The following is a 17,500-nucleotide window of genomic DNA, read 5'->3' on the forward strand; positions in this document are numbered from 1 at the left end:
GCTGTGATTTTGCAAATGAAACACTCTTGCTCTGCCAATTTGATGTTTAGAGCTCATAATTAACAAAATTAAACAAAATTACCTAAAATAGCGTGACCTAGCCCCTTTAAGATCTGCTTTTCCCGCATGTTCAGTAAACCACGCAAAAATACCTTTCAATTAGGAGGCACTGTCCTTAATATCTGCATTTGATGTTTTGACTTAGAAAAGCATTTAAAGCAAAAGCACCAGGTTAAGCTCTGTTTTTCTTGATTCTAGGTTTCATGTACTTAAGAACTTTTTAAATCTAGGTAATTGCTTATCCATTGCTTCCATGAGTTCACTTGAACAAAGGTTGGCTCAACTTTGGCATACCAGGTCCAAAATAATACTTATAACAATACCTAATCAGAAATAATTATTGCTCAATGGAATAACAATGGTTTTTTATGTCTCACGCCATTGCAGTTCTGTATATGGAAGTCTACCCCAAGGATGGGCTCAACAATTGCCAGTTGTTTTTTCCCCAGTTTTAGGGTGCATGGTCGTAATATTATTATATTTTCTGACTTTTTAATGTCAAGGGTAACAATTTAAAACTTACAGGGTAGTGGATCCAGTGTTTTGCAACCCTCTTAGGGTAATTCCTTTAGGGCATAACTTGTTTTTATCACTCATATCTACATGCACAAGCTTTCATCACAAGCAACGTGTCCCAAAATCATGAACAGATTTAAATTTGTGATAATGCATTAAATAGCTGGATCAGTGGAGGATGCTTGACTGTACACATTATTCATTTCAGTGACTTTTTATTTTTCACAGAGCGTTGTCCTAAGTGTGAACACAACAGAGCTTACTTTATGCAGATTCAAACACGATCAGCTGATGAACCAATGACAACATTCTACAAGTGTTGCAGCTGCGGCCATCGATGGAGGGAATGAGTCATTTTATCATGATGATAACAGTGATCTTTTGTTTGGAGGAATTATTTTATTGACATTTATGCCCAAAGCTTTGGCTCGGCTTGTTAATTTAGTCCAGGACCAGGCTTTGAGAGAACTTGCGAAAACTGAGATGTGCTGGCACAGTTTGAGAAACAAGGAACTACAGAAGCAGAAAGGGGTGGTGTCTGAGAGAGTTTAAAACACTGACCCCCAGTTCATGGACTACCCCGATGGACTACCAAACAGACTACCCTAAAATAGACTAACTCTAGACTAACTCTAACAAATAACATTTCAAATGAGTACTATTGAAAGAACTGAATTTATTGTATACTTACATTGCATTACCTTGTTTATTTTCGTTTCCATGGTCAGATGCAACTAAATTCAGGAATCTTATGGGTTCAATTCCCACCCTGGTCAGAGTTTTTCTCTGTCCTTGTGTGGGCCCAATTCCATTAGTAGGGCTAACGCTCACATGGTTTACATCGGTGGAAAACTAGCTCGTCACATTACCCTCCAGGAATTGCACCTTTTTCGTTTCACTTACATGAAGTAATCGGCCATCACAACAATTATTGAAAGCTAAATGGGTGCTTAGAGTACTCGGTGTTGACCATCGCCGTTTAAAATGGATGTTTAGCCCTACAACTAGCACTAATTGTGACGCTGCTTACAACCAATAGTACTCACTTGAAATAGTATTAATGGGGTAGTCCATTTGGGTTGTCCATTGGGGTAGTCCATGGATGGGGGGTCAGTGTTTTCAACTCTCCCGGTGGTGTCCTCTTTTCTTGCACTTTTCTCACTATTTCTTTTTGTTCTGTTCCTTCTTTTGCCGATTTTTCTTCCACTCCAGAGCCTGATCCAAGGCTCTTGGATGAGGATTAATAATGTAAGTCATTGTAGAGTATCAATTAACATATAGTTTGCTTCAGACTTTAAGGCCGACATGATAGATACTGTAATCAAGAGCCCTAGGTGGTTCAGCGTGCATGTGTCTATGCACTATTTAAGGTATGTCTCTAAGCTGAAATGAAGAATCCAATTATTTTCAAACTGATCTAACTATTTAATTTCACTTTGATGTGACTCTGATCAAGTCTGAAGCAACGCCAATCTCTTTGTGAGATATCCTTCCACAGAAATGTACTGTAAGCGTTTTTACTAGTTCTTTTGTTGCATTCTTCATTGCCATGCATTAGTAGCAACAGGTGATCTCGACAATATCATCAGTATTGTGTGATGATGCCTCAAGTGCAGTGCGGACGTATGGGGAAACATACTTTCGTTTCTATTTATTCTTAATCCGTTCATTCCTAGAAGTGTGACTTGGGGCGTGTTCGATTGACCGTATTCCGGAATAGGAATACATGGACTAGAAGTTAGAAATCCTTCGTTTTTACGGAGATTCACATTAAAATTATCAAAAACTTGCTAAAATGCTATTTTAATTAAACATATCTTTATTATCCTTGTCGCTTCAAAAACGCCAGACATACCGTTTTAACTCATCACTCCTCGTATTCTTATTCCGGAATAGGGTCAATCGAACGCACCCTTACTAGATTTTACTCTTAACACCAGGCGATTCAGTTTACTCGTCATTGGCGGGCGGTTCAGTAGCCAATGGATTAACAACCTCTAAATTGAGGTTCGCATATCCCAAGGGCCGAATTGGGCCTTTCTGTAGCCTCTAAGCTCCACGCGTTGTTGCACCGTTGTAAGTTCATTCGCCCACACATCTCAAGAAGAAATTACATGTATCTAATTTACAAGATTCCTTCAAAATGCAGCGTTAAAGTTCACCAAACGGAACTTGCGAGTGATGTTTCAAAATTTCCAAAATATTCCTGCTTTCTTTCGGTTAAGTTACCTGTGTAGGCGAATCGACCTAATAAGGCGCAATCCCTTTTGGGGCAAAACGGCTTTATTGTGGGCGAATAGACCGGATACCCTTGCAGCAATCAGCAAATCGCCCGTGATATCATATGGGACTGTATGTGTTCGGTAGGGCCACATTCACTCTGAAGCCTATTTATCCTAGCCGCCCACACGCTAGTAGAGGTGGCGGTGATACCGGTGCAGTGTTTATTAGCCAATTGGGGACTGCTCATGACCTCTGTGATACCGGTAGCACATCGCCGGTATCGCACAACTCTTTGGTTTAAATCTCGTTAAAGCCTGAATTTTGTTGGTTTTCCTTTTGTTATTTCTGAATTGACATTCATAGCTGAGATGATTTGAAATCACAGCACACTATGAGGTCCAAGCACAAGCAGATGTTTATACGAATCCAGCTCTTTCTAGTCGAGCGAGTGCCAGTGATTCATTCTTGGACTGTGATCTCAAGACTACCAGCGTCTTCCGACAAAACAAAACTGTCTTTTCTAGTTGGAGCGGCCGTGATATTTTGTGTATAGTCTTAAGATATCCCAACAGGCATCAGCCATCTTCTTTAACTGTTCCCTTTGCGATAATAATCGTTTTAACAAAAGAAACAGAAGAAATATCCTTCTGAAAAAAAGCGTTTCGAACCTAAAGCGTCAGTATCCTGACTCGGGCCTTTATTTGTGAGCTGATGCGTTGATCCACTCCTTTATGTCCCTTTCTTTCTCCGTCGACAGAAATCTGTTTCGTCTCGCTGGTGACGGAAAACATTGAATACCGTTCTGAATGAATAAACAATCCGCTATCTTTTTTTGTGAATCACAGTTCATCTGCTCTTTATTACAGGCAGGTTTTCGTATTGCTGGCTTTGTAAGCGTTTTACGTGTTGGAGTCACTTTTATTCCAAATTTTTGTGTAGTCAAGTGGTGACAAGTTTCCTCCGAGCCTAGCCTCACTGTAGGCGTTCTTGGTGAAAATAGGTCGGAGCACGCTAGTGTGTTGGTTGCAGGAACATGTTCAGAAACCGTCGGAATCGATGTTGCCAAGATAATCGGTAAGTAAATGGAAGACGTTTCGTTTGATGGCCTACGAAGATGCCCAGAATCACTGTGGACATGTCTTCTTATGCTATTGGCCGCATGCTCTGCATTCGTCACCCAAAGCAACGGATTCATCTCTCTCATTAAACGGTAGCTACATAGCGGAGGGAGAGATGAATCAATAGCTGAGTCTTTTTGAAAACGAGACCATCGGTAACCCCTGTTATAGTCATAGTTCGGCATCACATGAGTAGTTTTTAAACATGGAAAATCTCAGTGCAATTTATCAATCCGGCGAAGCAAATCAAGTTTCCTGTTGTTATGTCGGACACTCAGTGATAAAACCTGTACAGTACCTAATCAGCGGTGAGAATTCAAACTCCACTCACGGCCAATATAAAATCGATTCGTTGCTGCAGATTAGCAAGCTTTGTCTTCCCTCGTTGTAATAACAAAAGCGGTAAATCTCGGGCATTAAGGAGTCTTTAATTTTATCTCCATTTTCATCCAACAATAAGTGCTGTTAATTCTGTATGTGGTGACGTCTCAGATTTTCGATATCGATAATCGGCTGGTTGCTTCACAATTCTAGCCATCTCAAGTTCGGGAGGGACAAATTTATGCATTCGAAATACCCGTGATACCCTTGCTTGATGTGAAAGCAAAAGGTTCATACAAAAAAATCCCATTTCAAATCGGACAAACAGAGATTTCAAGCAACCGTGGACAGCCGAAATATAGTACATTACTAAATCAAATCTAACATGATCGGCTCTTGCTCAAAATGTTTAGTTGGACAAATAGAAATATTCCAATATCTTCGAAAGGTAACTAATTGAATATCTCGTATATGCTAATGATTATTAATTCTTAAGCTAAAAGCTAACACGTTTTCACATCAAAGCAAAAGAAACTTATTAAAATGGAAAAGAAGTTGGGTAAAACGATAGACCGGACGTAATTTAATCTCGCGCCCAGCCTCTCGGACCGTCCTGCAAAGCCGGGTGACGTCAAAAACAGGAAGTAGGCAACTACAACTCTTGCATAAATACAGTGAATGCCCTATTACGATATGCATGGCTCAGTGCCAAGTCACTAAAGTACATTGCTAGTTTAGGTGAAGACAAAACATCCCTAAACACACTACCAAGAAAGTAGGCAATAAGCGGTCCTTATGTTTTGCTCGGTTCGGCTTACTGCTTTGCAAGAGATTTTGTGGTCTGTCATCAGCTGATATCAATTTGGCTTCAGGCAAATATCACGAGGAACTCATTAAGTCCTTTTTATAAGAGCATTTTTGGACGATTTGTAAACAAACTTACATTGAGCTGATAAGCAACCCCGAGAGTTCTACTCTAAACGAAGCTTTGTGCTTAATTGGTTTCCAGAAAAATAAGTACAGTCGACACAGTGATTTTCTTCTCAATTCTCTTCACTGAACTGATGAATGTTTCTGATTAACTGGTTCTAGATCAAAAGATCAAAGCATATTTTGTCCCAGTTTCGCATTCCTGACTGCCGGCTACACTTGGCTGTGAGCAAAACCCGGTACATGAAGCAAAAACAAAAGGAAGACTAGTGATCGAACAGGGCAAAAGCTCTCCACTCGGTCGGATTGAATGCCGAATCGAAAATCCCGGTCATATAACGATCGAGTTTCGTCATTGACAGAATACATCCACACAGCTACTAGACAATGCATCTGCAACGCTAACAAGTGAAAGGGAACAAACAAGTGTTTCTGGCAAGGTCAATAAGAGAAAATAATCACTGTTAGTTTATACTAGTGTTTGAATCGGTAAGTGCAGCAACTTTGAGCAAATTACATTTTGCAGGCTTTTACATCCAAGTAAGCTCGACATCGCAACTTAGATCTTCGTACGATGCAACACTCTTTCGCCTCTTTCCTCCTGTTGATATTTTTCATCTCAGTTGAACATATGTAATGGCATTTTTCAAAGTGCCGCGAGTGTTGAACTTGAACTTGGCCAAACAGTCAAAACTATTAAAAAACTCAAGTTTTCAACAATGGCGAGAACGCGACTATTGAAACCTTCCTGGGTTAGATTGAGACATATGTTATTCCCTAAAAGGCAAATCATCTCATATTACGGCGACTCAATCATGGAGGGTGCAAATTAAATCATCACGCACCTTTACTGTATTACGTAAGATGTTTTTAAAAATACAACCACACTTTTGAGTTTAAGGAACATGTTTCGATGTTTTCAAACATCATCATGAGAAACATCTTTCTTAAACTCAAAAGTGTGGTTGTACTTTTAAAAATATTAGTAACACTTGTGCTATCAGGACCATTACGTAAGATCTGTTAAAATGCGTGTGGTTTTATTATTTGCTTCGCTATAAGCCTCGGTCTTTTTTTGGTCGAACTTTTCTTGAGGTGAAAATACTTGCATAATTTTGCATTTGTGAAGGCAGTTAATATCCATGTAATGATACCTTGTTGAAAAGGGTGAGATTCTTCTCATACTCTCTGACTACTTTGCTGACTTGACTTTTGCTTTTTTGGCATGGCAAAGAAACGTTGAAAGCAGTCAGGAAGTATGAGAAGAATCTCACCCGCTTCAACGAGGTATCATTGCACATTTAACTTGCATAATTGTTTACGCAAAACTGTGTCCACGGAAATAACAACTATAACTCTCCACTGAACACTTCTAAAAAGGGATGTTTATTAATTAGGCAAAGTGCGAAGAATATTCCTTTTCGCCCACTTCATCCCATTTCGTGTCTCTAGAGAATAGAGACATTGTAGCTCGTCGGCATTAGTGAAATCGTAGTCGAGCCTAAGATAAGGGGAAGCGAGACTGACAGTTTTACGGCGTTCATGTAGGAATCAGAGACATCCAAGAAACACGACTAATCTTGATCTAAAGCAAATACTAATGACAAAAATACTTTTCGTTGTATGCATGTCCGGTCGAATATATCTGCTCGAATCGATTTGGATTTGTTAAAACTGAGCTTAGAGAGGAAGTCTTAACCATGCAGCCCAAAGTACTTCAAATTGACATGAAATACGACTAAAAAACTTGATATGCTTCCCTTATTTGTTATGAACAAATATCATAATTCAACATTTTTTCGACACTCTATGTTTTCCTTGTAAACCCCATGAATCAGTGCTTGTTCCGAATTCTTAAAACTTCTCAATCTGGGCTTCGTTTGACGACCTAGAGATAAAGAATTGCATTGACATGCACAATTGGTGAAAAAAGTGATAAGAGAATCCCGTAGGCTGCAATTAGAGTGGCAAAAATAACACAGAAACGTGAAACTGAATGGACCCATAATGGGAGTTATTTTTCAGTTCATAAGTTTATATCTAGCATCTTTGGTCCTTTTTTATTGAGAAATTGCCTACATCCGTCTCAATTAAAACAAGATGAAGTTCACTGAAAGGGAATTTGTAAGCTCAGCGTTCGTATGCCGCTGAAAAAATTAAGGGAACGAAGCGTTGTTAATGATTTTTCCATATTTTAACGATGCATGACGGATAACTTGTGACGGAAAACCATGTGGATTTTTAGAGACACCGACAAAATATTACACAAGCATCTCTAATTTCTCTGTAAATATTGGTTTAATTCTTGGGAATAAATCAAAAATATGGTTGAGCAATATTGAGAAAAAGACACCTTAAATGTTATTTTAAAAGGTTACGCTGGTATCAGCTTTCGTCGTCTCACTCAGATATCACAGATATTTTTGCCAAATTGAGAATATCAAGCATTCCACAAATCATTTGACAGGGGAGTGGAAAACAAGCTGCGGTATTTGTTGATTTTGTGCGAGTATATACGGCTGTTATCTTGTATTAACACCGATACAAGTCCTCGTTTTGCGAGTTACCCGTCCGTCACAAACGTCATCATATTGTAATTAACTAAACAATCTTTCAAGTAGGAATTTGGAAGTTATCCGTATCCAGAGAGAAACTGTTTAAGAGGACGGATTGGCGGACACTGCTGGGGAACCGGTAAAAGGAAGGAAATGGCTGCTGCCGATTCACTTTTCACCAAAACCCGGTATGTAATACTCGTAACTGTGTAAGCTAGGACCAGCGAAACAGAACAGAAGAACAGGATCTGATCTGCAATAGATAAAGATTATCTAAAATTAAAAAGAGCAAGGCTGATTGAACGGTATTTATATAAAGCCAGTACTGATTTGGAAAGGCACTGTCTTTTTCAACAGGGTTTTACAAGCAATAATGTAATATATGTACAGTACTTGCTTAGTGTTGATCTTTCTACTAACAGCTCCTGCTACAACGAGCTGCGGAAACAAACCGCAGCAGACGACCAACGGAGATCAAAGTTCGTTAGACCACCATCGAAAATAGAAGCAATTCACTCCGACGGCGTGTTGTGCACTTTTATTTTTGGTTTCTTAGTTCCGAGGTCTTTGAAATTAAATTCCAGCTTAAAAACATTTGGGAGTTTCCTACTAGTCACCTTGTTGAAATAATGGTTTGCCAAAAATTAAGAAAGGAAATAACTGCGGTATTGTGTCAAGAGTTAGTAGAGTCAACAAAATGCCAATTGCGGCGGAATTCGCAACACTACGAAAGCCGGAAGGATTACAACAGGCTCTGATCAATAGCACATAAGTGTGGAAGTGGCACACCACACCAGTTTATTTTAACGTTATTTTCTTAGTAACAGAAGAGCTGAGTAATCTGCAGTAAAATTTGACACAGTGAAGTGGCTATTAATTCTATCAGGTCAATTTAGAGGTCATAAATGATTTGACAAAATGTCTCGAAAAACTCGAGAAACTTCAATATATACACAATGTTTTTATTCCCTATTCTATCCCGTTGTGTTTGCCAATTGTTCTCTGAAGGAATAGAATGTTAGAAATAGCCTATCCTAGCTCATTTCCCCCACTTTTTAGCTCGATTGATATTTTGTGGTTTCAAGTTACTCTATAGAACTTGCTAGAAGGTTGTAAATGAAATGGGTGCGTCTGTTCAAGCTCCACTCTCGTTTGAGCTCAGAGGATAATTTACACAGAGTGTGTGTTACGTAAGGAAGTTATTGTGAATAGATACTGAAAAAGGACAAGTGGACCAATGGAAAAATGAGTGTCGAAAAATTAGAGGCTTTTGAAAGCAATCCACTTGACGGCGTCTAATTGAGGAGTATGCAAAAACTGACTAAGTATGAGGTCATCATTCCTCGTGCGTCTTATCAGTTTCGCTGTAGTTTTCTTGCGGTTTAAAACCTTTGTTTTCATCTTCTATGTGAGTTGAATATCTGATGGTAATGCAACTATTCAAGCGGTTATCTTAGATCGTAACTGAATAAGTGTTTACACAATAGAAGCTGAATCCATGGCTCATCGTGATTGTCTCTCGAAACACTCTCAAGTAAGATTATATCAGTTTTTCTAACTAATCCGGATTCTAAACAGAGCTTGGAGCGTTCAGTTTGCGTGTCAGTTGCGCAAGCCATTTGTCTGTTGCTGTGCCACAAGGACTGGCATTGGCTTTCATAGGACTGTGTTTTCCATTAGCAATACATTATATGTGTGTATATCCCTCCCTATGCAAACACATTTGACACTCTGGCATCCCTATTATGTCAGTAACAGTAAGTGTATTTTAAGTACCAACACTGACTGACCAGGCGATAAGGCACAACGAAAACAACAAGAGTTATTCAGGTGGGGTGTTTCTTTTCACTGAAGAGGTCAAAAATCGCTATGTGCGCAGACAGTCTTTGCGATGAATCGAATTTCGAACGAAACTTTAAGTCATCTATCGTGAAGTCATCGCAACAGCAACGCCGCCCCTCGTCGCAAAGCGAATAAAATTTAAAGACACAGGACTTCTATTGTAGAGTCAAGGTACTTCGGCAAAATAGAAATTCGGTTTCGTTCTAAAGAGGCACTTGTATGAAACCGATCGATGTGTAATAGATCTAAATGCCTCAGTCGATAAGTTACATGATTCTTTACTACTTCTTTGTGTCTTTTACGTATTCGTGAAGCATTTACTTCTGTTTGTGTGGTCATTGGTGCAAACAGGTTTCCTGAAGGGAGAAAAGTGTTGCCAATAAAGACCAAATCTAATTAGGGTAAAGCACCCAAATTACTCACTTAGTTTTAAGAGGCTTTACGTGATAGAATGAAGGAGTGTCTTAACGCAAAAAGAGTTGAACCCTGTTCATTTTCTCATTTCTCCATTCCCGCACGTACGCCGCTTAAATTCAAGTGTTTAATGCCGCGTCAAATTTATATGCTCGCGAGAGAAATTTTCGATAAAAAGGACCAAGTCAGTAGAATGAGCTGTGTCATAATTAGAAGGAAAAAGGAAGCCTTATATGGAATATAAAATGCGCACGGCTGAAGAATTACAACATTTTGATCAAAATATAAGCCGTTAGATTTTCTAAAGCTCTGAGGGACTAAAAAGCCTGGAAAGGAGACTACTCTACTATAAATGAAATGAAATCATAAAAGTTAATTAAAAGTACTAGATTTTAATTGAACGGCTTTGTCAGCTGCGGCACTGCATCTTTGTCGTGAAAGAAACAAGTAGCAGCAATTCAGTATTTCAAAAACGATTCCTCTCAGGTAAACTCATTTTGTGACCTTCTGCCAGAATGTTCGCCAACTGAGCAGCACCTTTTTTTTGGCCCGGGGCCTCGTTGACTCCGTCATCTTTGTTGTCAGTCGCGAAAAGACAGAGCCTGGGTTCAAGAGCACATGTAGCCACCTTCAGATGATAATTTTAACTTTGTTCGTCCAGTAGTATAGCCGCTCTCATTTTTGTTCTAAAGCACAGTTACCGTTAGAGGGACAACCTTAAACACAAGTTTTGTCTTTTTGTTCAAACAGAATGGCAACAAAGGAAATGCGCTTTTTTTCTGGTTAATATTTCGCAAGACTCTCTTTGGGAAAGAGCCTGAAGTGAATTGTTAAATTAACTATAGAAATTGTAGGAACCATTTAGACAACCGCCTCCAAGGGCAGAAAGGTTTCTTTTGAGACACATGTCATAGGTCTGAATGTTGCTTGCAACCTTTCTCCTGCTGGAAGTGTATCTGTTTCACGTGACTTTAATACGAAAATGTTGCACCATCTTATGAAAGGCATCACTGAACCAATGGAAACAGAGATAGAAATTAAAATGTAGAAGAAAGCGAAAATGGGTACTTTTGCTTGAAAAAGAGATTACAATTAATGTCGATTTGGTTTAAGCTGAACACAGACTTTTGTCAGGGGCATTTCAAATGTCTGTCACACCTGATTTTTAAGGTGTTGAATATTAAAAAGGGTCACAGTTTCAATTTTCTTCTCAAGTATCTCAATTATTCTGCTTCCATGACCCTCTCCATCAAACCGTCAGAGCAGAATCAACAAAGAATTTCCGGATTGTACGCCAGGAGGAAAGTCATGATTTTTAAGGGTATTTGGCGTCATTTGAATTAGACACACAACGGGACTTAAACATATCAAGAGTTTGTCGCTGACGGGGTCTGGGTTTTGGCGGTTGCGTCATCACCCGTCAAATCTAATCCATTTGCGCTTAATTAAATCAACTTAAGTAAGCGCAAATGAATGATATTTGCAACTGCGCTTCACTGATTGGGGAGACAAATAGGAGAATCTTTGTTTACATTTTTTGCCTCATTAGCATAAGTCCATCCTTTCTTAATCCATATCAGCTAAAAAATGATCACTGAATATTGAAAGTGCGTTGCATAATGAGTTATCTCTGAAAATTTGAGCGGAACTTACCAGATAATTTCTGAGTAATGAATGATGCTTTTGAAATTGGAAATTTTGCAAAGAATGTAAGGGCTCATTAGTGACTTTGATGACTAATAACACGCTCGTTATCAACGCTAAAAGGCTTACAATCGGACATTTAACAAAGTTTAACACGTTCTTTTATCTTGTACCGCTGTATTTAGTGCGTCGCGATATTTAAGATTTCGGGGAGGGGGGGGGGGGAACTCCCATATGAAAAGAGTAGGGATGCTCGTCGTCTCGCTTAGGGGTGTAAAGTTCGGATTTTGGTCTCACTTAGGGTGTTCTGGGCAAAACGCCATCATACGTAGATCTATGTAGCCGTGAAGGTCTCCGTTAGGGTTGCGCGCAAGGAAAGATAAAACATGTATTTAATACGTTTTAAATATGGTCTCTTTTCGGAATCAAAAAAGCCTGACTCACTCCCAGGTTGGTCTCCTTTAGGGGTTCAATTCAAAATTTTCGACGAGCATCCCCACCCCGGTATAGGTGAAGTCCCCCCTCCCCCGCCAGGCTGAATACCTCAATTAGGTAACATGGAAGACTACGATGAAAGCGCGCAGGCATATTCAACGGCTGATCTTATGGCAGAGCAATAGAAGGACACGAGGGTTAGGGTTAAAACATTTAAACAAAGTGGTAATCCTAATTTATGTAGACGTCATCACATAGTCACAGGTCTGATACTATCGTTTATTGTTTCTTAATTGAATTATTGTTGGCCAAGGTCACGTGTCTGTCTATAAACGTAATACCCAATCAAATTATAAGGAGCACGTTGATAAGTTATTAGAGACATTGACCACCTTTTAAAGTAGCGGGTTCGGTTGAGAATTTGTGGTTTCGGCTGAGTGGCCATAAGTGATGGTTTTCATTAAACCTACGCCTATCGTGTAGTCGGGTATCCTTCGCAGCCGTTTTTTTGGATGTCACGCAAGGCCCCCACCAAAGAAGCGAGTCGCGTGACGCCACGCCCCAATAGCGGTTGAGAAAGCGACTACCTATCGCGGGATGTTCGTAAGAGTAGAAACCTAGCAGATTTGAAAATGTTGATGCATTGCTAACCTAAGAGAAGGCTCGCAATCTACCCTTTCACCTTTTCACTGGCCTCGAGCAAAGATCTTACAAGCTTTTGTTAATTTCGTTCTTTCGTTCGAGCTCCCAATTTATAAAAGTCATCTAGAGCACTACTTAGTTTAAACTAAGTTTTCACTGACGAAGAATATCCCCAATTACAGATTCGGACAAATACTGATAGAATATCCAGCAACTTGCAAAAATAGTTCCTTTAGCGATTCCAGCACACGGCACTGAATAGCTCGGGTTCTTGCTGTTTGTTTTTAAGTTTTTTTGTGAATCATTTCAAATAAATAAATAAATAAATAAATAAATGGAGGCCAGTTGAAGAAGTCTCAATAAAAAAGAAAAAGAAGTTTGATTCAACCTTGAACTGGTAAAGGCTTGTCATGACAAATGACAAATGGCCATTACAAATGACCATTTTAAGCGAAACTTCAGCCACATGTTTTCCGACAATTGATGTGTTTAATTTCGTTGAAGTTTTGTTTTGACCTTTAGGGTTCATTGTTATAAATTACTCTAAATACTGGCTGCGACAAATTGACTGCCTCAGAGTAAATGGTCGTTCTCCCAGGGCTTGATAGGTTTGTTGATTGAGAAGTTCTTTACTTTTTATTACCGAGAGTAAATGTGTGCTAAATAATTTCTAGTAAATGCAAGTAAGTAGTGTAGTCAGAAAGACGTCTTTCTTGGCATGGGTTCTATAACTAATGGAAACAAATAGATGTACAGTATAAACAATGAATTTTAACCTAAACACAGTACAACAGCGTCTTTGTAGACAAAACTAATGACTACCGATAGGTTGAGCTAAATAACTTAATCGGGTTGTAGAGCGGCGTAGGTTCGAACACCGACTGGACAAACACTCCAGTATCTTTGAATAACTGAGGAGGAAATCCCGCCTTTGTAATAACGTCTGAAAATGGTTATACTCTCCAGTCATTTCAGATAAGGAGCTATATCTCACTGGAGCTGTTTGAGACGTCTAAGAACTCCCACACAGTTGAAAAGAGAGTGCTACAATTGTTGATGATGAGATTGAAGTGAGATAATTGACTCCGTGGTGTTCGTTTTGCAGTTAGCAAGCAAATACTAAAGTTAGAAGAAAAACGCAGAGCATAAACGATGAGAAGACGGAGGACAGCAACACTCATCAAGCCACAACCGAAGGTTTACATACTTGGCAAAGATGGCGTTGGGAAATCAGGTCAGTTTGTCTTCAAAGCAAGCTCCAATAACGCAAGTGTATCAGTTTACAAACACGAATAAGGCAATCACTTGAACAAAAGACACCTTTGTTGTTTAGTCGCCTTTTGCATATTGTTTTCCCAATACAGATCATATGACGGTATGCAGGAAATTTGATCCTTTTTCTTGTTTATTGGAGAGCCTGAAGTGCACGCGACCATCTAAATCTAAATCTAAATATCGTTTTGTCGGCAAAAATCCTCTATGACATCACGCCAAATCTAAAATAATGATGGTCAATGATAAATAAAACTATACTAAAATATACAAAAGAATAATGAAAGCTAAGACTAGTATTTAAAAGCTATTAAAAACTACTGGTAAAAGTTAAACTACAAGAGTTTGCTTTTAAAGGTATGGAGGGATTGGCTGGAAACAGTTTCTTCTGGAAGTTTGTTCCATTCAGCTATTGTCCTTGGGAAGAAAGACAATCTAAAAATATCTTGATGTCCTTTCGGCTCAATAGGTTTAAAATCATGGCTTCACTGAGTTCTCCTTTCTCTGCTTGTTATCAAATAGTCCCCCCAGTTCCCATCTAGCAGGCCGTGGCACATTTTGTATATAGTAGAGAGCCTTGCGTGTCTTCTCATTGTTACAAGTGTGTCCCACTGTAGGTCTTGCAGCATTTCAATCACACTCGTTGTTCGATCGTGATTTCCAGTGACAAAGAGGGCTGCTTTCCGCTATACCCTTTCTAGAGTGGCTTTATCTTTCTGGTAGTGTGGGTCCCATGTCCTACAGGCATACTGGAGTTTTGGTCTCACAAGTGTCGTATACACGGTTTCTTTCACTGACTTTGGAGAGTTCCACAGGTTTCACTTGAAAGTCCCAAGACCAATAATCATCATCACCATCATCGTCGTCATCTAATGCGTGACTTTGAAAGAAAATACCATCTCGAGCATTATCACACGATTCACTTAATTAAAACATAAAAAATGAGGGAGGTCTATAACGCTCAGGGTTTCTCATTTATTGCAACAGGTGAAGTCAACGATATTTTTTGCTATAAAGACCTCTTGTTATTTGCCTTGTTCAGAGTTGTTATTGTTGTGTAAGTTTGAGTCGATTGATCGGTTGAGGTGTTTTCTCCTTCGACAGCTCTTCTTGTGCGGTTCATTACAAGGCGATTTATTGGAGAATACGCAAGACTGGGTAAGTCAGAGGCTAAATTTCTACACAAGGTGTTATAACTAGGCACGAGTCGATGACAGACAAGGTCGAAGCGTGATACCACCAAAGGACGTCAATTCTAGCTAATTCTTAGCTCATTAGTTTTCTCAGAGGGGTGCTTAAGTCCCCAACAGAAAGAAAAATATAGTCATTTCATGACGTCATTTGGAAAAGGACAGTACACTATAACAAATTGTAAAACGCAGATGCGGACGTGCTGAATTATTGCTTTTGCTCATGTTAGTAACCCGGCAAGTCGTTTTCGTCCATTTTATAGTTTTAACTTAAGTCACCTTTAGCTAAGTTAGAAGACATTACTTTGTTTCGGTGGACAGGCGAAGAGCAAACGTACAAATACCAAGCATGACACTGAGCTTAAAATGAACAGACTGATTTTAGGTTAATATTTGCAAGGAGATCAAAAAGTTCCAAATTGTAAAGCAATAGTAAATAATAAGGAAAAATCCATTAAATAAACTAGCATTTAAATTGTTTTTGAGCAATTTCAGGTTATTTTAAGTTATGACATGTCCTAAAATGACAAAAGAAAAAAGATGCAAGAGTTATGCATTCCCTGCACGTGCTGAATTGAAGATATAAATTCCCTCGTGGCACTATCAAATAAGATGTAAATTTTTACAAGTCTTTAAGGCGAGGCTTGCATAGACCTTAACGTGCCCCTGTGACGAAAATACCAATTCTTATGTTCCTACGGATTTCAAAACTATGTTAACTAAACACTAAGCGACCAAAGTTTTAAGGCTTGATTTAAAAAGGCACCTGTATTTTCCTATTAAATGGTGCGCCATTACTAACTCTAGGGTCGTGTTCTACTGGGATCAATCGTTTTTAGTTGGTTGGGTTGGTTGGGTTTTTTTAGTATTCTATTCGGAAAAAACCGTTTTCGGTTGGTTCGGATGATCAACTTTTTCAATCGACATCAAACTTGGTTCAAAAGGTTGAAAAAGCATTCGCAGCGACCGCTGTCGTTTACGCGGGGCATTTAAAGTCGGCCGCAGGCTCCTGCCGAGTTGCTTTCCCTCAACTTGTCAACGCAGAGAAGTCTGGTAATGACTATTCCCAGGAGTTGACGGAGTCGGACGGTTGAAAAAATGTGCTATTGGAAAACCTAAACCGGTTCAGGTTGAAACGGTTGATTCCTATAGAACACGACCTAAGTTCTTGAGAGAGCTAAATCGAGGAGAAAATGACATCAAAGTATAACTGGTTTAAGAATGCAATGCGCCTGTACGCCGCAGAATTAATATGCATCACGGGATTTTTGGGCTTTCAGACTCTACTCGCTTTTGCATATAAAATAAGCTGCATTCACACGCTGAAAATTTAAGCTAGTGAGCCTTTGACGTCACTTTTCCCTGGATCCAACCCTCTGGGGCTCAATCGGTCAGTTTTGAACGTGAGTAATGGCGGACCGCGAAATATACAACTTACGCCCAAAGTAAACTGCCTTTGGACAAAAATCAAAACTCAAACTTTTGCCAGTCAGTTGTTAACCAAACACGATTCTAAAATCTGAAGAAAAAAGGAAAAGATTTTTTGATCACAGGGGCACTTTAAATAAGAAACTATTGAAAAAAGAAAATTGCGCTTACACATTATTACACGTTTAGAATCCTGAGGGACTTGTCCAGATCCCATTTTCTGTTTGCTTTTTTTCACGGTGTTTTAACAACATTTTTACAATAGTTTAACAATATATTTTGGTGTTTAACAATATTAAATAAATATGAATGAAATATTTGGTATGGATACTTTGTTTTTCAGAGGATTGTTATAACGTTCATGTGGAGATCGAAAATGAAGATGTAGAACTACAGATTGCTGACACGGCTGGAGAGGTACGGTCTATTTGTTGCTTAAGGTGAACTCGAAAAAATGTTTCTTTTTTTTATCTATATCCTTTTTAGTATACTTAGAAGGGCAGTGCAGTCCAGATGTTTGGGCGCTTTCCTTGAAATCTGCACATCCAGGGTTCAAGACCCTCTCTGACTTGTTGAATTTGTTCCTGGTAATCTGCGGCTCGTTCAACATCTCAGTTTCCCTTGTAATATAGCCAACTGGTTTGCCTCCGTCCAGTTGGGATTCTTAACAGTTGCTGTTTTTATTGTTGTTGTTGTTGTTATTGTTGTTGTTTCGTTGATTTCGTTTCATTGGCCCTGAAAAGCCCCTATGAAGAAAAAGGCCAATTAAGTATGTATGTATGTATATATATTGTTTTTTATAAATTTTTATTTTCCCGCTACGGCAACCCCTCGTGTGTACAGAATTATTTGATGAAAATTTTCAACTTTTCATCCGTAACATTTGACTATAGTGTGGTCGTAGAAACGA

General features: G+C 39.0%; 2 protein-coding genes across 7 annotated transcripts in view; both read left to right on the forward strand.

Moving 5' to 3' along the window:
* LOC138004455 (DNA-directed RNA polymerase III subunit RPC10-like) overlaps positions 1–2,296 on the forward strand; it is a 5,232-nt gene extending 2,936 nt beyond the window's left edge. Inside the window, exon 3 of the mRNA XM_068850978.1 lies at positions 805–2,296. Within this exon, the coding sequence (XP_068707079.1) occupies positions 805–926 (122 nt within the window). The 3' untranslated portion in view covers positions 927–2,296. The remainder of the gene's footprint in view (positions 1–804) is intronic.
* Positions 2,297–3,783: 1,487 nt separating this feature from the next.
* LOC138004454 (uncharacterized) overlaps positions 3,784–17,500 on the forward strand; it is a 16,656-nt gene continuing 2,939 nt past the window's right edge. The window contains exons 1-5 of one of the 6 annotated variants that reach the window (XM_068850972.1): positions 4,938–5,657; positions 7,790–7,911; positions 13,806–13,934; positions 15,077–15,130; positions 16,934–17,007. In XM_068850972.1, the coding sequence (XP_068707073.1) occupies positions 13,853–13,934; positions 15,077–15,130; positions 16,934–17,007 (210 nt within the window). In that variant the 5' untranslated portion in view covers positions 4,938–5,657; positions 7,790–7,911; positions 13,806–13,852. Of the gene's footprint in view, positions 3,874–4,869; positions 5,658–7,165; positions 7,912–8,960; positions 9,132–9,210; positions 9,258–13,805; positions 13,935–15,076; positions 15,131–16,933; positions 17,008–17,500 lie in introns of those variants that run through there. The other 5 variants (XM_068850973.1, XM_068850977.1, XM_068850976.1 and 2 more) reach the window with 5 other exon arrangements.

The sequence above is a fragment of the Montipora foliosa genome, chromosome 5 (genome assembly GCF_036669935.1).
Source record: "Montipora foliosa isolate CH-2021 chromosome 5, ASM3666993v2, whole genome shotgun sequence".
Taxonomy (NCBI): Eukaryota; Metazoa; Cnidaria; class Anthozoa; order Scleractinia; family Acroporidae; genus Montipora; species Montipora foliosa.